Source organism: Archocentrus centrarchus, chromosome 19, assembly GCF_007364275.1.
Source record: "Archocentrus centrarchus isolate MPI-CPG fArcCen1 chromosome 19, fArcCen1, whole genome shotgun sequence".
Taxonomy (NCBI): domain Eukaryota; kingdom Metazoa; phylum Chordata; class Actinopteri; order Cichliformes; family Cichlidae; genus Archocentrus; species Archocentrus centrarchus.
Genome location: NC_044364.1, coordinates 10,190,219 through 10,214,026, shown reverse-complemented (window position 1 = coordinate 10,214,026; position 23,808 = coordinate 10,190,219). Strand labels below are relative to the sequence as shown.

The 23,808-nt window shown below is 41.3% G+C and overlaps 2 protein-coding genes across 2 annotated transcripts in view; both read right to left on the bottom strand.

Moving 5' to 3' along the window:
* Nucleotides 1-1,589: 1,589 nt before the first annotated feature.
* On the bottom strand, nt 1,590-10,506 carry mazb (MYC-associated zinc finger protein b (purine-binding transcription factor)). The gene is made up of 7 exons (XM_030755662.1): nt 9,436-10,506; nt 9,081-9,231; nt 8,079-8,185; nt 6,997-7,244; nt 6,847-6,910; nt 5,346-5,517; nt 1,590-2,918 (listed from the first exon to the last, which is right to left on the bottom strand). Exons 1-7 carry the CDS (start codon nt 9,466-9,468, stop codon nt 2,575-2,577), a joined length of 1,119 nt encoding a protein of 372 aa, XP_030611522.1. The 5' UTR covers nt 9,469-10,506; the 3' UTR covers nt 1,590-2,574.
* An 833-nt stretch (nt 10,507-11,339) lies between these two features.
* The window catches only part of taok2b (TAO kinase 2b), a 35,275-nt gene continuing 22,806 nt past the window's right edge, over nt 11,340-23,808 (bottom strand). The window contains 3 exon segments of the mRNA XM_030754423.1: nt 11,340-15,029; nt 16,304-16,486; nt 18,723-18,935. Of these exon segments, the coding sequence (XP_030610283.1) occupies nt 14,109-15,029; nt 16,304-16,486; nt 18,723-18,935 (1,317 nt within the window). The 3' untranslated portion in view covers nt 11,340-14,108.

The window sequence follows — 23,808 nt, the reverse complement described above, 5'->3', positions numbered from 1 at the left end:
TTACCCACATCAGTTGTGGTGTCTCCACTGAAGTCAGCTTAAACATTATAATTTGTTCAGTTAGGGAGAAAAAAAAAATGTCTGGGTGAAAAAAATTTGACTGTCTCAGTACCTACAACTTTAGCATCTAACTGGACAACACTACAGCCAGAATGACCGACTGCCTTATAACGGACGTCCAGGTCACTCATGTAGATGCACCCCCTTAGTCAACCTTTGCATGTTGTGGATCGCTTTACACATGATTTATGTTAAAAGGCTGCTTATCAGTAAAATACCGAAGACTGGCATTGTGGTTAGGGCCATCACCTCACAGCAGAAGGTTGTGTTCTCCGTGTGCCTGCTTTAGCTTCCTCCCACAGTCCAAAGACATGCATGTTAGATTAGTTGGCGGGGGTGTGAATGATTGCCTGTCTCTCCGTGTTAGTGATGGGAGTGGGGACTTGTCCTGGATGTACTCTGCCTTTTGCGCATTATTTACCAGAAGAGGCTCCAGCTCCACTGGGACTAAAATGAATGGAGCATCTGACAAAAATCAGTGAAAGGATCAGCACACAAAGCACTGCCCATTTACTCTTTTTAATTTAAATTGTCCAAATTACAAAATAATAACATGAACTCTACTGCATCTACAAAATAACATAATATTTATGACTGCTGTAAGCATCATTGATTTTTTTTTTTTTTTTTGCTCTAACAACCTTTTAGACATGCATACTGTTGAGAAATATAAAAATATAAATATAAATACATCCCATTAATATTCTTAATGAATCCATGACTAAGATTTGAAATATTTTATCATAAAAGAATTAAAATGCAGTTGAGTACGATAAGGCATTAAGATGTATCACAAGAGCTGTACAGAATCCTAGAGTAGAGGTATTATTTTTTTTTCTTAATGTAATGGAGAAAAACTAAAAATTAACTTGTAATAATTCACAAATTTTCTCAACAGGAAGAACATATTTCCAAAGGAAAAGGAAGAAAAGGGAAGAAAAAAATAAAAACTCCAAGAATCTCAAGATAACATATCAACACAAAACTGAAAACTCGCTCCAGTACGAAACCAGGATTTAGTTTACAGCAAATTCCAACTTATTTCATCAAATTCCAACTTATGACTTTAGAAGCCCTTTCAACACCACTCATCACCCACAATATAACTCAAAGAAGAAAAAAAAAAAAAAAAGTCAATTCTTCATGTGATTAATGCAGAATGACTTGTGTTTAAAACATTATGTGCTATACAGAGGATTGAATGGCTAAATCTAATGCATAAGTTTCACTCATTGGACTGGTACATATAGAAAACAAAAAGGACTGTGGCGATACAATCAAATGAATGGCCAACAATGTTAAAAATGTCTGAATGAATGAAATCAACACTTTTATAAATATTATTGTTTACAGCCGACTAACTTACTTAGTGGAACTGCTGAAAGTTTATTTTTTTTGTCATGACAGCTCCCTAACAATACGCATGACTGAGCTAGCTTGTTTTCATGCAAAAAGGTAGTTCTCAGGTGCAAGAATTGCCATGTCAGAAGCTGAAGTGTTTATTAGCAGTTGTTGCTTTCGTGTTCTACTTTTTTTTTTTTCCTTTTTCTCAACGGCCAGACCCAGAGAGGAAGACTCAGAGCGAGAAAAAAAAAAATCTAAGAAATCTCAAACCCACTTCGATCCTTCCTGAATCCAGCAAAAACAATTTAAGGTGCTTGACGGTCCTGAATGCAACTCTCTTCTCATCTCTGTACCGCTTAGGAGACAAATGAACAAAGTACATCCCACAAATGCATACCGTCTTCTGTCCTGCTCTATAAACATCCAAATCAAAGAGGCTTAAACAGACGATCGTTACTGTTTCAAATCAAATGTTAATTCTGTGGAAAAAACAAACAAACAAGCCAACATGCGAGTCGAGCCAAGATTTCTGCGCACCCAACCACACGGCCTTCCCTCCTAAATCGATTCTTCGCTTTATTTTCTGGGAGCTGTTCTCTCCCTGCTACTTTTTAAACGCAAGCCATTTGGATTCTTAGTAAGTGAGCTGCAAAATGGAGGTAAGATCAGAGCTGGTGTGAGATATACATACAGTACTTGGTGCACTTGCAGACAGCAGCCAATGCCAGGGTCGAAGGAAGGGACAGAGAGAGAGGGAGAGAGGGGAAAGAGAGAGGAGAGTGATACAGTAGATGCTCACAATACCACAGTTTCATTGGAGTTTTAAAACGTACAAGAGCACTCAGAAATATTTGGGCAACACATCCATGTTTGTCGTTAGTGTCATTGAACCTGCCGCAGCTACAAATGTCCTTTTGTTCCAGCCCCCTCCTGCCACCCAACTCCTCTATTTCCTCCTTTTCTCTGGTACCTCAGCTCTGCAGCTCTGAGGTTAAACTGCCCTTGAGCACTGACTGGAGTTAATCTCCCTCTCACTCTTAATCCTAACCTCACCCATAAGTGGGGACGTGACAAAACTAAAACGGAATCAGCATCTACGAGTAAATTCAACCTTCTCTAACCTTGCCCTCTGCTAAAGGACAGGGGTTATTGCTGATGAGCTCTCTACTGCTAACTTTGGGGTTGTGGTGCTGCAATGCTAGAGCAGTCTGTGACGAGCAGGTCCACCACCGTGTTACCGGTGACATAGACGGTGGGTGCTGTCACCATGTTGCTAAGGGAGACGGAGCTGCTGGCAGCCACATTTGAGGTGACAGGGTTCTGGGTGCCCTGGTTGTTGGTGTGGGTGCCCATGTGCCCCTGGAGCTGGGTGGGTGTCTTGCAGTGGACACCACACAAGTGGCAGACGAGCATGCCGCCAGAGGCGGTACCGCCAAAGCCCCCCGGACTGTCCTTCCCCTCCTGGCCGTGGTGCTTCTGAGCATGAACACGAAGGTACGTCAGGGTGGTAAAACCTGATGGGTGAGAGAAGAGAGGAGTTATTTCAGCGAGAGATGAAAAATTACGCAATCGAGATCCAAGCATATATGAAACAATGCAGTCAACTCAAAACAACAAATTACAAACTCAAGGCTTTATTTTTGATTCAACCTTTACTCAACCAGCTGTTGAGTCTCTTTTGCAAGACTCTCCTGAACCAAGCCCGCCAACCACAGTGCTCCCATGTTATTATAACATGTTTAAATATGTAGACAACCATAAATGAAAGACCAAGTGTGCAAATGTGATCAGAGACTAAATAAATAGTAGTATATCAAAAACTGATGCTGGCACCTCATGTTAATAGTCTGACATTTTAAAAACATACTTTAATTTACTTTTTGTTGAGTGTTGTTAGACAAGAACACTACCATTCTCATGTCTGTTAAATATGAGCCACTCACCGGTCACATTATTTGGTACTGGTTCTTATAAATAAACACAGCATGTCTCATTCACACACACACACACACACACACACACACACACACACACACACACACACACACACACACACACACACACACACACACACACACTTTCTACATTAGGTGCTTTCCAGCTAATGTTCACAAACACAATCACACTCTGATGAATGTATCAGGAGTAACGTGGGGTTCTGCATCTTGCCACGGCATGCAGGCTGGGCTGCCAATTAGAAGATGACCTGCTCTACCTCCTGAGCCACATCTATCCGTCGGGTTGGACCCTCGTTTGTCTTCAAAACTACTTTAATTCTTCGTGGCCCAGATTCAACAAGGTGCTGGAAACTTTCCTCAGAGATTTTTAGATTAAGTATGCCAAGAAAATATGCCCCACACTATTACACCACCACCAGCAGCCTGAATTATGTTTATGCCAAATTCTGACACTACCATCTAACTGTTGCAGCAGAAATCGAGACTCAATAGACCCTTTTCCAATCTTCTACTGTCAGTTTTGTTGAGCCTGTATTGACAGTAGCCTCAGTTTCCTGTTCTCAGCAGACAGGAGTGACACTCTGTGTGGTGGTGCTGCTGCTGCTGTAGCCCATCTGCTTCAATGTTTGACATGCTGTGCATTCAGAAAGGCTCTTCTGCATACCTTGGTTGTAATAAGTAGTTATTTGAGTTACTGTTAACTTATCAGCTCAAAGCAGTTGGCCATTCTCCTTCTGACATCAACAAGAGAACTGCTTCCCAGTGGATCTTTTTCAGACCATTCTCTGTAATAATGTTTATGTGGGAAAATCCCAGCAGATCAGCAGTTTCTAAAATACTCAGACCAGCTCATCTGGCACCAACAACTATGCCACATTCAAAGGCACTTAAATCACCTTTCTTCCCCATTCTGATGCTTGGTCTGAACTTCAGCAGGTTATCTTGACCGTGTCTACATTCATTGAGTTGCTGCTATGTGATTAGCTGATAAGATATTTGCGATAACAGTCAGGTGAACAGGCGTTCCTAACACAATGGTTGTGTGTGCACAACAGAAATCTGCATATAAATATGTAGAATCTGTAGGGAAGTGCCAAGATTTTTATTAGAAACTTTCTGGTTTCCCTTTGTAGCCTGATTTTTATTGATCAATCACATTTGTTATCGTCTGCATCCATGCAAGTATCTGTTATCTGCTATACCTATATTCTGGCTACTAAGGATGCACTGATATATTGGCCCAGTATTGTTATTGACAGATGTTGGCCCTATTGACTGATATGGGCTAATAAGATGGTATTAACTAGTTGAAGTGGCAGATATTTAATGTAACATCAATTTTGTGATTGCTAAATGTTCAAAAATTATGTGATGAATAACTGATTCTCTTCAATAGAGGGAACTAAATAACAAGACAAAACAAATGAAAAACTAATATTAGCCACTGGCTAAATTATTGAGTTTCCAGACTGACAGCTGGATAGCACAGATTAGCATAAAGACTGGAAACCTAACAAAGACTCTGAAGCTATGATGTCAGGACCTCTAATGCTCAGTGTAGAAACAATTAGGGAAATATTTGCTGGACTCTTCCCTCAGAAGCATTCTGGAGGTTTGTTATCGCAGTACAGCTGCTGAACACACAGCCGTGACTTCAGGCATGTACAGGGCTCAGCCAAGAAATAGTGCAGCACATGAATACATACTTTAGTGGTGGTTGTAGGTGGTGCAAGATAAATGATCTTTTCACCTGTTTTCTTCCTCTTTCACACAAATCAAAAACAAAAGAGTAAAACTATAGGTTGAACAAGGTGCACTGTGGTCTTTTTTTTTTTTTTTTTTTTTAAATGGTACTTTTTTGTACATTTTATGCCTTTACCACACAGCGCAGAGTTTCTGTTTTATCTTGAAGATATGCATGCCCTATATTTCCTCAAAACATAATTTATATTTAATGTGGTGCATCAATTCATCTGTACTTACTGCGGTTACAGAGATGGCATGAGTGGTGCTGTGACTGGTTGTGTACCCTCATGTGATCTGTGATGTAAGCAGCTGACAGGAGCTTCCCACAGATGTGGCAGGGCACCTTCTCTTCGTGGCGAATCATATGCGCACGCAAACGATCCTTTGTAGCAAAACTGGACTCACAAGTCTGAAGAAAAAAATTAAATGAAAAAACGTGATTATAAAGATAACAGCCTGTGGTCCAGTTTTGGTGAATGAAATTTGCTGCTTAGCACTAATTAGCAGGTATCTCTGTTAGCTTGTGCTAGCTGAGAACTTAGCAATTTCCTGTCTTTTCCAAAATAAGATCACTTCTGGCTCCAAAAAACTCAGGATGATCAAATTTGAGGCTACAAACCACTGTGATGTCACAGCAGCTCAGTCCATCTTTTATATACAGCAAGTACATATCCATGCTACAGTATTGTTTGGTCTGTTTGTACTGTTGGTAAACTGATTTACTTAATCATACTGAGAAAATTAAACTAAGGTGGTAGATGTTATTTTTTATAAATAAATAGATAAATATGGGACTAATCTATGTATGATTTATGGGCCACATCAACCATCTATCACCTAAAAAATAACAGTTTACAATGAAAAATTGGTATGCAAGATATTGTTCTATTGAATATACACCCATATAGTAAAAGAGGATTTAATAGGTTCTGAAAGGCAATTTTCAATATGGTTGCATATTTACATGCATCACCGTTTACATATACATGTCCATAACATGCACTTAACATATGCTGGAAAAAGGTGATTTTTGTAGACTGGACTAATTCATATTGCTTGCAGTTATTTATCCAACACAGTCCCCAAATACAGTAAACTTGACTTCATAAGTTAATGTGTCAAATGATATAGTGATCTAATATTGCCACTGTAAGTCAGTATTTACTGTAATGAAATTGAAATGATACAATGCTTTTATAAAGGCGTTACAGGTCCATAAATGCTACAATTTAGCCCATCGGTAGGTGACTGCTAGACAACATGTTGATGTCATAATATCTGATATATATAAGAACTTTCAGGTGCTTAAGATGTACCTGTGTGCCAAGCCTAGTTGCTCAAAAAACTAAGATCCAATTTAAGTTAATCCTTAGTTCACATCTTTATATATTGCACATGTAGACACACATATACATAGTCTTCAGTGTGTGATGAAGGGTGTTGAGCTGGCTTGTGTAAATATCCAGCTTTAAAATGCTGTGTGTAGGCATAATGTTTAGAATAATGTTAAATAAATGTTATGCCTACATATCTGATTAAAATAGATATGTACTTTAGCCTAATCAGTTTCCATGGTAATATTCTCGTTGTTCATTTACTCATGTTGGCAGATATAAGTAAAGACACAGATTTAAAAAGGGCTGCAATGTTTAAAAGGAACACTGTGCACACAAACCCAGCCATTGTTAACATGAAGGGACTAAATGTTTCCAGTTAAGTGAAGATAAACATGACGTACGGGACATTTGAAGGGTCGCTCCGAGGAGTGCACCTGTCTCACATGACTATTGAGGTGGTCGGGCCTTGGGAATGAAAGACAGAACATGTTAGAGCAGGAAATTCTTCACATGCTGTGTGCTTGTTGGAAACATTTGTTTCACTGTATTACCTGGAGAAAGCCTTTCCACAGTGGGGGCAGATGTAGGGTTTCTCCACACCGCCCTGGTGGGAACGCACGTGGTGGCTCATGCGGTCCTTCCTCTTGAAGCGCTGCTGGCAGATGGGGCAGGAGAACGGCTTCTCGTCTGAGTGGGACAGGCGGTGGCGGTTGAGATGGTAAACGTCTCTGAAGGCCTTCCCACACGTCTCGCAGGCGTGGTTCTTCCTCACGGGGTTTGGGTTGGGGTTTGTGGGCCGCTGAGGCAAAGCAGACAAGATAAGCACACTACAGAGTTCAGATGTTAAGTGTTTTCATCGCAGACTTATGAAAAGAAATGTGTCCACTGTCAGCTGTCCTATTTCTTATGTGGAAACCATGCAGATACACGCAGATATTTTGCCAATTAAATGTGGTTTGTGCAAGGTTTTTGAAAATATGTGCAAAACATTTAGCAACTTTTACACTGTCTGTGTTACAGAGAACATGCAGGGGAGCATGGGGGGAGGGGGGGGGGGGCTTCTAGCACAGTGTTTCTCAAACTGGGGGACCAGTGCCAAACACTGGGATGGAATTTACTGGTCCCTGAACTGTTTGTGGACTTTTTGGAAAAAGTAACAAACTGGGGAATTTCAGTCAAATACGAAGCAGGTGACACACAGCAACTGCTCGCGAGAAGAAGATGGCTTAACCATCCCTCCGGTCAGGCAGCTTAAGAAACAACATGCTTGAAGGTTGACGACAGCCATCTCCACAAGGCCCTGACCCACCTGTACTGCCGCCCCTGTGGCCATGACGACAGCAGCAGGAGGCGGAGCATGAGGGTTAACACTAGCCATTACGTTTGCCATGGCCACCCCTTCACCATCCTGACCACCCAGGGGAGGCTGCTGAACGCCCGCCAGCACACCGGGAGGGGCGAGAGGGGGAGGCATGGAGAGGTGCAGCAGGGAGAGGGGAACAGTGGGCCTCTCCGCCCTCCCTCCGGCCCCCACCGCCATTGCCGACGGGTCCGCCACTGCCACCACCACCTGGCTGGCAGCTCCCTCCTTTGCTCCCTCCGCCTGCTCTCTGGCCCTGTCCTTCATGCGTACCCCAGTGTGGACTGACTGGTGCCGCCGCAGGTTGTAGTTGTTCTTGAACTGCTTGTTGCAGATGGCACAGATGTGTTGCACGCGGGCCGGCCGAGACACGGGTTTCACTGGAGCCAAGGGAGGCATGAGGAAAGATAGATTAAAAAAAAAAAGAAAGATGTTAACTCTAAAGTTTAATATAATCCTTTCAGGTAAACAGATATATAGAATTTATGGCTGGTGATCCAGATGTGATATCCATTAGGTCAGCACAAACCTCTGGAATGTCAACTACTCTCTTTGCAAACTACTCGGTTTTTGATTTGCATGTGAAAACAACTCTAAGCACTGAGGCAGGAAAGTTAAATATCTAATTGACTGATAGAAAAATAAATTTAATGATAAAAAAGTAGCTGTTTTGTGCCTTTATAAAAAAAAAAAAAAAAAAAAGGAAATCAGAGAATTTGGTCCATCTTGAGGAGCTATAATAGACATTGTTTTTTCTTTTTTAGTTTACATGACTAACTATTTGTTAAAATGACTGGCAGATGATTGATGTATTATGCAGAGCTGCTTCTATAGTAGTCATCATACTAATTATTCTGCAGATGATGTTATCCCAGTCCATTTACAAAGATGTTCATTTTACTACCACAGATAACACAACCATAAACCATTTACATTTTGAGGTGGCAGTTTAGCGGCCAATATTTATTTGTTGCCCACAATTTTCTGCTGCTGAAGAGTTTGATAAAGTTTAAAGAAGTTTGGTTCCTTTCTAAAATGCAGATGGTTTTCACAGTTGAACGGTTTAGTGCAGTTTACTTAATATGCTGCTGTCTGCATTTCCACTGGGTTATTTTATGAGATTCAAATTTTTATGGCCATCGTCTGCTTCGGCACGTTTCACCTGTCCTCAGCTGTCTTTTACTGCCTCGCTGCCTGATGCAGGCCCTGGTTTATCCCATTCAGACTTATTTCCCTTTAACAGCTCCACAGGTGTTAGAGTGCAGTGTCCCTCACCAGGCAGAGGTTCCTCACTGAGAGCAGTAGTGTCCACAGTTGAAGGAGGCTGTGCTATGTGCTCTGTGGGTGGGGTCTGGGGAGAACTCGTATGAACTGGCAAGAGCTCTGATTGGAGACTCCCCTCCACTTGGTTTTGGGTGGGAGTACTCTGGGAGAAGAAAAAGAGAAGGCCATCACCAAATGTAAACACAAGTCACATCATTATCTTCTCGAGGTGCAACGTAGTAAATGCAAGAAGTGAGGGCTGCAGGACAGCTGGACACACACTGAGAGGGCCTGCGTGAGAACATGCGAGCCTTTAAAGTAAGAGCACAGAGAGAACCAGAGAGAAAAAGAGGCCTGCAATGCCTACCTGGAAGAGAAAATTGCTCCAAGCAGCATCCATTTTGCGCCACAGCGATGGAGATTAGAAAGTCAGCTCTTGATTGAGATCGAGGAGAGCAGTCTTTGCATCGTTTTGATCGGCCCACCGCTGATCGGGGCGCAAACAGTCGCCTATCCGGCAGCAGAAACGACGGGTCTCCTGGATTCTCTCGAAAAACGCGAATAAAGTCGTCTGCAAAAATATGTTTTTCTCATTGAGGTAGCCTAGTGCTGACAATTAAAATGCACGCAGCTGTTGACTAATGCAGGCTGCAGTACACAGGCAGTGGTGGAGCAGGCCAGGCCAATAACGGCCCGTTTCTCTTTGACTTTGGTTTCTAACTTTAATTCATTAAACACCAATCTCACTGAAACGCAGGATTACGGAGCCAAAACTACTTCCAAAAAGCAAAAAAAAAAAAAAAAACCCCAAAACCCGCATCTCACAGAATTACACTTTAGCAATAAACAATAAACGAACCTGCGTGAAATAAATGCATTTTTACGCAAAAGAACAACTATGGGTTATAAAACACGTATCTGGCAGCACAGCAGGTCATGCTTTGTTTTTAATTTATGAATCTATTTTTTTCCGATTTCTCCCAAATAGGCCAATCGGGTGTTTGTCGAAGCCTCGCTGTTGGATTCAAGCCCTGACCCCGGCGAGCGGCGCTCTCGCCGGGCCGCAGCCTATCGCTCCACCTCGGCCGTTCAGCTGCGAGGATGTCATCTTTCTTTTTTTATCGCCCGCTCTCCCTCCTCCCTCCCTGTCTCTTTCTTCCTTTTCTTTTTTAATTCCTCTTTCTTCTCCCCCTCCTCTCCTTTTCTCGCACCGCTATGTCCCACTTGCTCTTAAAGGGATAGGGTTTCCTCTTTGGACACCCCCCTCTCATTTCCGTCTCTCTCGGCGGAGCCTGTCTCTCTCCTCTTCCTTCCTGGGTTTTCGGCCGACACAAAATCCACTCGTGTTTTTTTCCCCCCCTTCCTCAAGCCAGGCCTTACTGAACAGATCTGCACCGCAGAAAACAGCCGGAGTTACTTTCCATTAACGGAGCGATGACAGACGGATCTTAAAGGGCAGTGCGCACAGATCCTCCCAGTCAGCCCGTAATAATGATGTCAGAGGTACAGAGGACAAACAGCAGCTCAGGATATGCACACAATGGGTGAGAATAATTGTCAGGAAGAAATTTGTCTGCTTAGGGGAAAAAGAGATTAATAATTAAAGGGATTTCCCTACACTTTTCCATCTTCTCAGATATTAATATCTGACGATTTTCTATTATTATAAAGTGAATATATTTAACATACTCAGTGTCATCATCAAATAAAATAGATTTCATTTCAGATGAGCCTAGAAAATGACTGGGATGACTGGTAATTGAAAGAATCACGGGTGCAATATCAGTCATAAATCAATTAACAAATAAGAGTTTTCTAAATAAAAAAAAAAAGAGACTTCACTGGGTTGTACGGAGGACCAAATCTGCCAAAAATAAAATAAAAAAGTGCCACAAATATTACAAATACATTAAAAACAATGTATACAATGTGACATAAATCAATATGAGGTTTAAATATCTTTTTGATCTTGCCAATTTAAAGCAGTGCCTGCTATATACTAGGTCTGTTAATCAATGTGCAAAACGTTGCCCTCATCATAGTGCTCTTTTATAATAAAGCATAAATGCACAAGTAAATATTAAAAATTGGGGAATAAATTAGGGAAATAATACATAAGAAATAAATTGAAAAATTGAATTTATTTGAAAACAAAAATAAAATACATTGATAAATAACATGAAATTAAAGATTAATAAATGGGCAAATAAATTCAAAAGAAGACAAAAACATACTTTCAAAGCCTGTAATTAATGACATCAGTTCATTAAGTCATTTATTAAAATTCTTTTAATTTTAGCAGTTTTGGTCCTCCACAGTTTTTGAGCCTTCTCTTCCCTACCACCTAAAAAAATTAGTTTTATGAAATGACAAAGATCCCTGCAATAACATAAAAAAGGACACATTCACACTTTAGAAACTGAAACCAAGATCATTTAGGACTTTTTAATACTTAAATATTACTCCAGAATCAGTAATCAAATCAAGACAAGTTAATGTGTTAATATCAATTTATTACCTTTTTTTAATTACTTTTTAAAGCACCCCCATTTCTTTTCCAGTACATGTGTTAAGACCTTTCTTCCTCTCCTTCCTCAAGCTTGGAACTGCTTGATTTGAATATTTAAATTTCAACACCCCCAAAATCTCTGCAAAGCACCGCTGAGTGTGTTGCATCCTCATCCATCATCCTTCATCCGGGCTCACCAACACTGACGACAACCCGTCCAAAAACACAATCACACCAATTTCCCACACACAATGGCCGTCTCCAATCCACCAGTCTTAGTTTATATAAGGAGTTTATGCATGCACTGAGATTCCAACCAAGCATAAAGTAGTAGGTTATACAGGGAATTGTCTTGAGCTGGTGTTTCTGAGTCATACAAACAGCAGGGTGATTATCTTTTTTTCCCCCCATTTTTTTTTTAAATTATAGTAATAATAGTAATAAAAACAGCAAAAAAAAAAAAAAATCTTCAAGTAAACGGCAACCCATGAGAAGGTAGCAGATGAACCCTCTGGGCCTCACACTGAACACTGATGGGTCTATGTGGACGGGCTGCTGCTGTCACTGCTGCTGTGCCGGCACAAGAGGGTGCACCTCCACAGCAGCTCGGTCGAGACCCGTCCTTTCGCTTCCTCTTCCTCCTCTGCCATTTAAAAAAAAAAAAAAAAAAAACAAACAAACAAGTAAAACACTGATTGTATCCTGCACCCTTCAGCAGTCAGATTCTCAGCTTAACCCCGAAAACAAATAAATAGGAAGGAAAACCAGCATTTACATTCCAGTGGCCAATTTTTTTTTTTTTTTTTTTTTACCTCTGAGAGTTCAGAAGAAGAGGTCTGAGTTCACGTGAATAGTGGGGGTGTTGTTGTTGTTGTAGGAGTGTCTCTTTGAATTCAGTCTTAAAAAAAAGTGGTAATATAACTCGACACACATACAAAAATCATTAACAATTATTAATAATCTCTTATTAATAATCATTAAGACCTTGAACGCACACCACACCTGACAACAGTTTTTAATCAGCTTTTTTTTTTTTTGTTTGTTTTGTTTTTTGTTACACAGCCAAAAGTGGGCCCTTTGCTTCTCGCAAGAAAAATGTGAACATGGTTACAACAACACTTACATCAGGATTAGTTATGGTAATATTGACACCTATAGAAAATGCAACTGGAGCTGTCAGTCTAAATCTTGAATGCAATAGTCATTTTTGAATATATCAAAATTTCATCATCTTTGTTACTCTATAAAACCAAATTTTTTTGTTTTTGTTTTTAATATTCCCATAAATATGTACAGTAAAGATAAAAAAAAAAAAGTGGGATGAGTGATCTTAAATCCCAGTGAAACTTGGACAATTACAGTACATTTCAAATGTGTTTGGTCATGTTTACAAATTTTTTTTCCTTTTTTTTTTTTGTTTGCACATCTATTTCATGCAATTGGAGTGACTCCCATAGACACCTATGTTGTTTAGATACTCAATACGTCATGGATGCCAGAAAGCTTTTTTTTTTTTTTTCTCATATGTATTTGTACATTTCCACATAAAGATTTCTCCTCATCCCGGCTGCATTTTTAGGAGAGTCTCTTGACTTTACAAACATTCTGCGTATTTGTATTCAGCTTTAAATCATCTTGCAGTCATCAAATAAAAATTCGGATGGCACGACATCCCTTTAAGAACCCCTTAAAGGCATTGGTGACGTTCCAAGCAACTTTTTTGTGTTTTTTTTTTTTTTTTGTACTTTTTTTTACACTTAATAAAAAAATGAAATCAACAAAAGCTCAAAAGTTTAAAGCAATAAAAAGTGTTTTCCAAACTCCAGAAGGCTGGAGATTAAAGTAACCCATCTTTTCTAATTTTTTTTTTTTTTTGGATTCTGCCCATTCAGAGTATCCCATTTATGGGTGCTTGCTGGATAATATCTGGACACTACAAACTACATACAAGTACATCCACAATGCAACAAAACATCGTCCTTGTTTCCTCCCTTGTCCTCTCTCTTTCTCCATTCCGGCAAAGAACATCATAGAAGAAGACATGGCTGCCCTCTCTCTGCAGCTCCAGGAGGAAAAAAAAAAAAAGGCTAAATGTCCCGTCTTTCACACGCCCTATCTCACTTTTATACAAAGGTAAAAACATTAAACAGAACCCTCATCTTTTTTTTTTTAACCTGTCACCCTAATCCAGTGGTATTACAGGTGGTTACATTCCTCCCTCCCTCCCTCTTTGATACCTGTGGGAATGGAAGAAAACCTCTCTACCCACCCTGAGTCTAAAGAGGCAGGGTGCAGCTCAATAATGTCAGTTTGTCCTCTCTTTTTGCTTCTGATCTCTTTGACTTTCTGTGCATTAAGAGAAAAGGGTGATATCCCTAAATCCTCTGCATTAGAGTTAGAATTGAGATCAGTCCAGGAAAGAAAGAAAGGTGGCAAGCTGAGACTATTGAGATGCAACCTGTGGTAGCTACCTTCCTAAATTGCTCCCACCCTTCTTCCTACCAGCCTTTCTGCTCTTTACTGCCTGTTTTCTAAGAGTAAGAGAGGTGGGAGCCGTTGGAGATGTGCGAAGTGACTGAGGTGCTTCGGCTCAGGACGCCGTCACTACCTCCGGCGCCTCCGGGCCCCCCTCCAGACGCCGTCCTCCTCAGAGGCTGGGGGCTGTTCCTCAGAGCCATCAGACTGGGGGCGCCACGCACACCAAGACCACTGCCACCATAAATCCCCCCCTGCGAGGAGGAGGAAGAAGAAGAAGAGGAGGATGGACCGGAGATGGAGGGAGGAGCAGGTGGTGGGGGAGGCAGCATGGCCAGGGACTGAGAGGAGGAGCGCGAGGGAAGGTGATGGGAGAAGGGCAGGGGGTGTGGGTGGGCCAGGTCGCCGCCGGAGCCTCGCACGCCGGCCCACTCCCGCTCCCTCTCCTTCTCCCGCTCCCTATCTCGATCCCTCTCCCGCTCGCGATAGAGCTGTGGCGTGCTCTGGTGGTGGTAGTGCTGGGGCAGATGGTGGCGCTGGTGGTGCGAGGAAGACGAGGATGAGGAGGAGGAGGAAGAAGAGGCAGAAGAGCGGGACGAATGGTGCATCTCCCTCCCTTCCCGCCCCAGCCCCAGGGCCATTCCCAGGCCGTGGGATGAAGAGGACTCACTCCTGCGGTCCCCTGCCCCGCCACCGATGCCGCTGTTGTGGCTGCGGCGGGAGAGCTGCTGCGATGGCGGGTTCTGCGGGTGGATGCCGTGACTCCAGTGGCCAGCAGAGCGGGAGCTGGAGGGCGGAGCATTGGAGTAGCCCTGCTTGGGGTAGGCTTCGCTGGGAATGCCCGTCAGCGCCATGTTGCTGAAACCCAGACGCATGCTCTCTGCATCAAAAGACTCGATCTCGCTGGCCTGTCGCTCCAGCAGGGTGCGAATACGCTCAGAGCGCTCGTTCTGCAGGGACAACATCTCCTCCTCGATCTAGGCAAAGACAAACAAAACATATTTTGCATTTATCTTCACTCATCAGTTTACTTTTTCATGAATTCCATCATTATACAAAGCTTCAAACCCATCTGTCTCTCCTATCACACACCTCACCACTGTCTCGCTGTCTTCATACATGTGACTGAGAAACTGAGGATACTGCATACTAATCTGGTAATGAGAGCATAGCTGCCTTGTCAATCACAAGATAGCTGTGCTCTAAATTTGTCTGTCATGCCCCAATTTTTCTCTAAATAGGATCATAATTTACAAAATTAATATGTATTAAATAAAAGTACTTAAAAATAGCAATTCAGACCATAAACTAATCAGGAATGTGTCTAATGAGGTCACATGCCAAGTTAGAAGTAGGGTCATTTTTCCAAAGATTTCTTTTTAGAACCAGGAAATATTCCCCGTGGTAGTTGTTAGAAAGACTGCAGGTTTAAGGCACTTCTTCACTGGATTCACGTTTCAGGAAGCTCCATCTTTTATATACAGGCTATGATTCTTCACCTTGCGAGCATTTTTGTACAGTCTGAGGACACGGAGAGCTTTCGATCATACCACACGGTCCTCCTTAGTAGACAGAGTTGCCCAGATGTCATGTGGAACATTGTGAGACATCAATGAACTCTTCAGAACATCCACTAGGAGGAACTTTAGGTGTTAGATCGTAACTGTTAACCGACAGGTCACGAACTTCCATTTTTTTCTAGCTAAAAAAAGATAACCGCTCTTTCCATTGACACATGAATAAACACAGTTCTATATCGCTAAATAAAGCCCCAAAACAGTTTGCAAGTGGACACTGTGTTGAAGGTGCCCAGACAACAGATAAATCGGAGCCTAATCTGGACTATTTTTGGTGCTTACTTGCTACTTTTGGCTCAGTTATGACACTAGCAAATGATGTGCGGGCCAGATGTGACTCAGAAGTGCTGACACGCCTGAATTCTGGCCCATAAACAGCAGACCTGTGCCTAAACTGAGACAGTTGGACTTAGTAGCAGTAAGTGACATAAATCTAGGCCAAATATAGCTTGTAGGAGAACTGAATGCTGGAGACCAAATATTTCTTGCCATTTGGGTGCTGTCAGCTACTGTAACTCATCACTAAAAGGTCTGTAGGTCACTGTAACTGAGAAGATGAATTATATCCAGTTTGGGATCTTCTCCGTTTGCTTAATCAAATTCCTGAATTCACCAAATTCTTGATCTTTATTCTAAGGAGTTTTGCTTTGAAATGAATGCCAAAAGACTCTAACCCTCTGTTCCAGCAGAGCCCGGCGGATGGACACCCTCTGCTCCAGGTCCTTGACCTCTCTCTCGTGCTGCGTGTCAGTGTGGATCTTGATCTTGCTCTGGTAGGCGTTAAGTAACTCCAGCTCCTGCTGCAGCTGCATCCGCAACACCTTGTACTCTGCTTCCTGAGTCTCATCTAATCGCAGCTAAGAGGTAGAGAAAAGGGAGAGTGTTTTGGTGAATAAAAAAAAAGAAGATCTGGAGAAGTTGTAGGTGCAATTCCTTTCTGCATTAGTGCTCACAAGGTTATAAGAGGAAAGGAAAGGGGTAGGGGGGAGAGGATTAGGAGGGTAAGCTGCAATGGTTTAAGGTACTGAGGTCTGAGGAACAAAAGATGTATTTAAGGAGGTAAATAAAATCACAAGGATATTTTAAGCTTGTGTGCAAATTCAGCATTTTCAAACAAAAACAAATGAATATTTTTTTCAAACTTCTAGTTGAAGTGCTTTGACCTTTATGTATGTGTCACACCTGTTTTATAGTTTGGCTCATGTTTATGCATATATCTTTTTCTGACCTCTGTATGAGTTTAATCAGTGTTTGGGAAACTGTCCCAAACAGACTTTAGCCGCAGTCGCAGCATGAGTAGAACAAGGGCAGCAGGGATTTGGCTTAGTGGACGCGCTGCCGTCTCAAGGTAATTAAACTAGCACAGGGCGTTACGTCATTGAAGACACGTTTTGTAACATCACATCCGCTTCTTGCTTAGTTTCATTCACTTATGCGTGAATGAGTCACACACTAAGACATCTGTGAATGACTGAGGGAAGCTTTTACGGCATCATCTGGAAGTTATTCTGGGGCTGAGAGGCAGCTTAGTGTTTGATTCTCTAATATAAAGGTGCCTTTCACCTGGAATAACAGAACCCTGCTTATTATATCTCAGCTCATCCTGATTTCAAGCTTAATGTGCAAAGAGAATCAGTCACAGGCTTCAGCACAGTTTATTTATTTTCACTGTTACGCTGAACAAAAAGCCTAAATTGCATTTGACACTTCATTACAGGTTCTGCTGTGATTCAGGTGATGTTTAAACTGACTTATCTTTGTTTTTCTTAAACGGATACTCACTGCAGCTGTGAAGTGGAAAATAAAGCCACAACAGAGGCATGATCCTGAAAAAGACCTTGATGGTCAACGGTCAGATTAACCTCTCGAGGAGCCCCAGAGGATCACTTTTTTGTTGAGCCCCACCAGTTTTTCTTATTTCCCCAGACAGACTGAGATATGATAGCACTTTAGATCTGAAATTATTAATTGGTTAGAGGACTGACTGATAAATTGGTAATGGCTTAATTGTGGGGCAGCACGGTGGAGCAGTGGTTAGCACTGCTGCCTCACAGTTTGAATAACATCTAGAAGGTCTGGGTTCAATCCCACCTTGGCCCAGGCCTCTCCCTCTCTCTGTGTGGAGTTTGCATGTTCTCTCCATGCTTGCGTGGGTTTCCTCCGGGTACTCCGGTTTCCTCCCACACTCCAAAGACATGCACTTACTGGGGTTAGGTTAATTGGCTACTCTAAACTGCCCATAGGTGTGAATGTGAGTCTGTCTCTCTGTGTTGGCCATGCAACAGGCTGGCAACCTGTTCAGGGTGTACCCTGCCTCCCGCCCTATGACAGCTGGAATAGGCTCCAGCCCCCCCGCAACCCTGAACAGGATGAGTGAATGGATGTAAAGATTTTACTGGTACATCTTTTATAGTTTTCTGTGATGGTAAAGTAGCAGGCTTACAGCTCCATCTTTGACTTTTTTGGTCTGCTGATTACACATTACACACTCTGCCCAACAAACTCAATTTAAATTTAAACAGGACCTGGCACAGGTGATATTTTGGGCCTCTAGGGGGTCTACGTATTTAGTGGTTTAATCAAGAAAAAACATGAAATTAAATGCACAAGACTCCCTTTAGTTAAAAGTGAGGTATGTTGCATATGTATATTATAGGCCACATTATGCAAAATTGGACGTAAAGATGTGTGAAGGCCGAGCAATGTTAAATTGATGGATTTTTCTATTTAAAGATAAAACTGGAGGTATGTTGTGCGCTTATGTGGCTGAAGTTATGGCTCAAGCACAAATTCTAACATTCATCTTCAGAACCTCTAATAAATGAGTCATCACCTCTTCCTCTCTTTAGGCCAGGTAGAACATTCTTACTTTAAAAGGATGTTCTGAGGGAGGAACTGTTCAACTGCAGGAGAAACGGGAAAGATCACCAGCTATAGAACTGAAATTAACACTGAGGGACCAGGAGGAGGCTGGCTGGTTGGTTGGCAGGCAGACGGGCAGGTGGGTGGGCAGGAGGGCCCCCAAGCCAGGCACAGCAGTGGTGGTGGTGTGGTGCGAGTGTGAAGTGAACGACGTCTCCTTGCCTTACTCACAGCCTGTGTGGACAGCATATCATTGATGGAGTGGTCATACTGCTCGGCCAGGATGGCCAGCTTACGAGTCTGCTCATCCTTCAGCCGCTTCAGCACGGCCTTGTGGTCTGACTTGGGCGTGTTCTCCAGGAGGTGGTTGCGCAGGGCCTTATACTGGCGGGTTTGGATCTTACAGGTGTCCTGGAACTGACGCTTGATCTGAAGCTCTTTGGACTGGGGGAGAGAGAAGAGAGATGGAAGCAGCTCGGCTAAAGTGCTCCTATTGTTTCTAGAAGGGATCACAGCGAAAGGGGTGTCAAACATGAAACATTTGACATGATAATGCATTAAAAAAATATATACAACTTAAAGGGTAAACATCTACTGAATTCTTGGATGACACCATAATGGCAACATATAGTAAAAGATATTTCCTTTATTGTGAAAATAGATGTTAGAATTTCACTGTTTTATGAAGATTTGTCCAATTAGATACTTTTGGCAGAAACTCAAAAGGCACATTACCTTAAATGTTAAAGCCAAAAACACCTTATTATGAAAAGCTGCATCTTAGATGAACTTTTCTGTATTTTCTCTAGGCTTATTACATTTAAGTGGGTGTTTGACTTCTCATTTAACTGAGAAACACAAATGAGCAATTTGTAACATTTGAATAAAAAAATAGGATTATTTCCTTCCTAGAGGGGTTGCACCTTTCACCTGAAAGATTTTGTAGGTGCTGCAGTATACCAGCAGCTAGACAAATCATACCATATGCAGCCAGCTGCTCAAAAGTCTGTGAAACATTCAGTCTACTTTATTTTTAGTCTTCTGCGAAAAAGATTAAAATGTGATGGGCCATGTCACGTTGCCCCCTGACTTACTGGGGCAAAGTTAAATGGCTGTGTGAGATTACTGTGCACTGATGCGAGGGTTTCATGGCAAAGCATGCAACTTTATACAAATGCGGTAAATACACTTTCTAATTAGGAAAGAATAACTTTTGAGAATGCAAATAAATATTGAAATGTCTAATGAAAAATCTTAACCTTATTAGCCCACCACCCAGTGTAAGGGTTTTTGCCACAGCTGTCCTAAATTAACAGTAAAAATTTGAATGTTATGCTTGATTCAGTTCTGACTTCCAGTGTGCCGGCTCCAATTTGGGTATAAAACTTGAGTTCACTCATTTTTAGTTTTAACAGGTTTTTGACAGATTTCTAAAACATGTGCTTTCTTGCTTCTATGGCAGGTGGTCTAATAAGTTTGTAAAGCACTACATTATGTGAATAAGAATAAGCTTTTTGGGACATTTGTCAGGTGATAAGAAATACCACCCCCCCCTTTTTTTTGTTTTCTTGTCATTGGCTGGCTGTACTGCACACACTGACAATTAAAAACCACAGAGAAGCCAAGAGAGGCTTGTAAACAATCATATCCAGGACAAATTAATCTAATTTCACTCAAATCTGATCAATATTCTTAAGAGGAGCGATTCTTGTGAAAATGGAAATATAACTGTAAACCAAAGAATATGACCCAGACCTGAACACAGTTTGGGTCAAGACCAAATCATCAATCAGTGTGTTCAAGTTTTAGCAAAATCTGACCTAAACTCCAGGAGGAGCAGCGATTCTTGTGAATTAGCTCATCGGTCCTTTGGCTGGATGAGCTAAACGGTCATTTAAACTTAATGTTTTACATGATTTATCATCATGTTCACAAGCCTAGATTCATAAACCTTCAGCACAGTAAAAAGATGTTTGAACAAATATTATACTTCTCAATTTAAATATAAGGTTTAGGGTGTCTTTGACAGAGATGTTGCACCCTTTTTTAATTTTCTAAGGCAAGAGTGTACTTTATTATAAATATTTGGAAGTTATAAATTATAATTAGGAACAGCTGAAACTGTTTTTTTTTTTTTTTTTTTTTTTTTTTTAGAAGCACTGGCCTCTTGCAAGGATGTTTAAAACAGAAAAAGCTACAGTAATAGAAGCTAATGATACTGTTGGTGGTGGCTTATAAAATGGGGGCAGGAAGGGACAACAGATGACAACAGAAATGTGTGATGATACAGGAGGAATGAACATAAAGGTAAAAGTACTCTCTGTACAATAAGGCAGAAATCAAGCAAATGAAGACATGGTAATAATGGAAACAGAAAAAAAAATCATAAAAACAAACAAGACAATGATTTCAACACAAAAGAATTTATTTTTGTGTATGACAAAATGTTTCTCTATGCCTGTGAGCACACAGCTGTACAGTATGCCAACACTCATACAGCTAAAAAGAGAATAAAAGGACGACAAAATGTCTGCCCAACACAATGCAGCACTGCTCTTATAACTACTGCATTAATTAAATATATTTATATATAAAAAAAAAAAAAAACTCAAGGTGATATAACTCTGTGGAAAACACTCAGTGTCACAACAAAACAGAATGCAGACATGTAAACATACACAGAGGAACAAGTTACATTCAAATAAAACATTGACTGAAACTTCTCTTTTAAAGCTGGATTTCAAAAATGCAGAAAAACAAACAAAAATGCTGCCCTACTTTTTTTCCTTTCCTTTGGGTGAAATTACAGTTAAGACTGAGCTTTTCTACTCAGTAATGTCCCTCCACATAAACAGCTCAAATGTGACAAACCAAAGCTCTTTATTCCTGCATAACCTGCATTTTACTCACTTGCTCTGGCTTCATTTAGATGAACTCAGAACATTTTGGTGTTTAGCAGAGACACAAACAGCACTCTTCACTGCAAGTCTCTTTTTGGTCTGACTGAAGCAGAGCTGAAATGATTATCTGACCGGTCAGAAAGTGACTTTTCTCATCGTTTCAGTCCTTTTTTATTTCTTTCAAGCAAAAATACTGGAGGGGGAAAAAAAAAAACAAATCCAAACATTTTGGTTTCAGCTTCTCACAGAGGACTGAACATATTTGGGTTCGCTGAAGGCATCAGCGTGGGTGAAGTGGAGTTTCGATGGGCATATTTTTAAAGCTTCACAGGCTAAAAATAAATTGAACCTAAATCGAAGCCATCTTTTCATAGACGTTTGTATTTCTTTAACGGCTTTCCAGACAGTGCAAAACAAAATATTGATCTGATCACATATCTGCCTTCTCTTCGTATGATAGTGAGCTGCTCAGCCTCAACTTTCACATTCAGTAGTTTACATCTTTTTTCTATAACTGTGTCTCAAAAGATTGTCTATATGGCTTCATATTAAACAAATTGCATTGAAATATTAAATAGTTTATTATACTTTCACTGCTCAATAGCATATCCTGATTCTTTATCTTTCCACTGTAGATTTAGGATACATCGCTTCACAACAGACTTCTGAAAGTAGGCACTTCTTATTTGATTACTAGGAGAAAAATGTTTACATGGTAAATCATCACAAGATTATTGCATAAAGTGCAATAAAATATAATAAAGCATATACAGCTAGAATCTAAACAGATGATTTATTCACTAGCTGCATGTGTTAATAAGAGTAATATGTATATTGATGCCTTAAACACGAAAAATTGAAATAAGCCTTTATGGCAGGTGGATTTATTCTGTTTGTTCCAGCTAAATGGCCCCATACTTCATCATTTAAGACCAAAAGAATAATAATAATAATAATAATATTAATAATAATAATTCCTGTCTGCTCTCACAAAGGTCCGAGATGTTTCCACTCAGCAGTTTATTGCACTTTTCTGTCAGCTGAGAGCTAGTGTTAGTGAAATTATTGATAATCTCTCTTTTTCACAGTACTTTGGGGAGTTATATTACAGCCATGGAACGACGTAACACTGTAATATTTGTTCGAAGCACTGAGACAACAGTGCACCCTGTGAAGTAAGACCACTATGAAGAAGAACAAAAGATTGCACAAAAACGGTCTCAAAAATAACCAGCAAAAATATTTGTCTTACAAATTAAGAGCAAAATAATTAAAGAAACTTTTAAGGAACTTTTACGAAAAGCAAAATAATAAAATAGTAAAACTTCACTGGGTTTGGTTCAGCAACTGTGGGTTCAACAGCTTGTTCAAGTTGATAAAATCGACTGATTCAATAATATGGCTTTTTATGCTTCTAGAGCCAAAATCACTTTCAGTCAACACACACATACCTCTGTCTGTGTGTGTGTTAAATACAGCTCATCTTTAAGAAATGTGACAGTCTGGGTAACAAGAGAAAATGTGTACCCAAACCAAAAACATACAAACAGCACGATCATGATCGTGCTCTAACACCAACATGCTTCCCACATTTTTCTTCTACACGTCCCACTCTTGCTATCTCCACGGCCGAATTTTCCCCCTGACAAACCGTCCTGATGAAGTTCGCCTCAGCCCACACTCCCACCTTGTCTCCTCGCGAAACATCCTCTCCCGCTCTTCCTTCCTCTTTCTCTCCCTCTCTCTCCTCCTCCTCTCCCTCTGCCTCCTCTCTCTGACCTCCCGGGGCAGCAGGAGTGGTAACCTGCTCGGGATTTCCTTCTTCAAGATGCCCAAGGTTTGCAGTTTTATTCGGAACCTGAGCGGCAGCTTTTTAAGGACCTGTCTGGCTAATTTTAGCACTACAGAGTTAGCTAGATCTGCCAAGACGCCAAGGGGACGTCTGCCAAAGCGCCTCACCCACAGCAGGACCTTGGCTACAGGAGAGCTGTTCCTGCATCGAGCCTGATACTCTAAGGGCAAGCTCTTCAGTGGAACTGGGATTCTAGACTGGCGCACACCCCAGTTGCGGCCTGCTTTAGGAAACATCTCATAAAGGTTACGCTCAGCCATACCGCCCAAAACCGACTGACACATGGCAAACAGGGGTCGAGGCAGGCGGAAGAGGACACGCATGCAGAGGCGGTTGACTTTACGGGGTGCGCGTTGGAAGAAATCACGGGCTGGTCTGACAATCAGGACCACAACCAAATAGAGGGAAAAGAAGATGGAGGGAGAGGTGAGGAAGGAGGCTGAGATGAAAATAACGGGGATATAATAAATCCCCAAGCTGAGGGAGAGTCCTAAACTGAAGAGGCCGCTGGCCCAGAGGCTGAGAGTCAGGTAGGTGGCGAGGGACAGAGAACAGCAGGAACGAA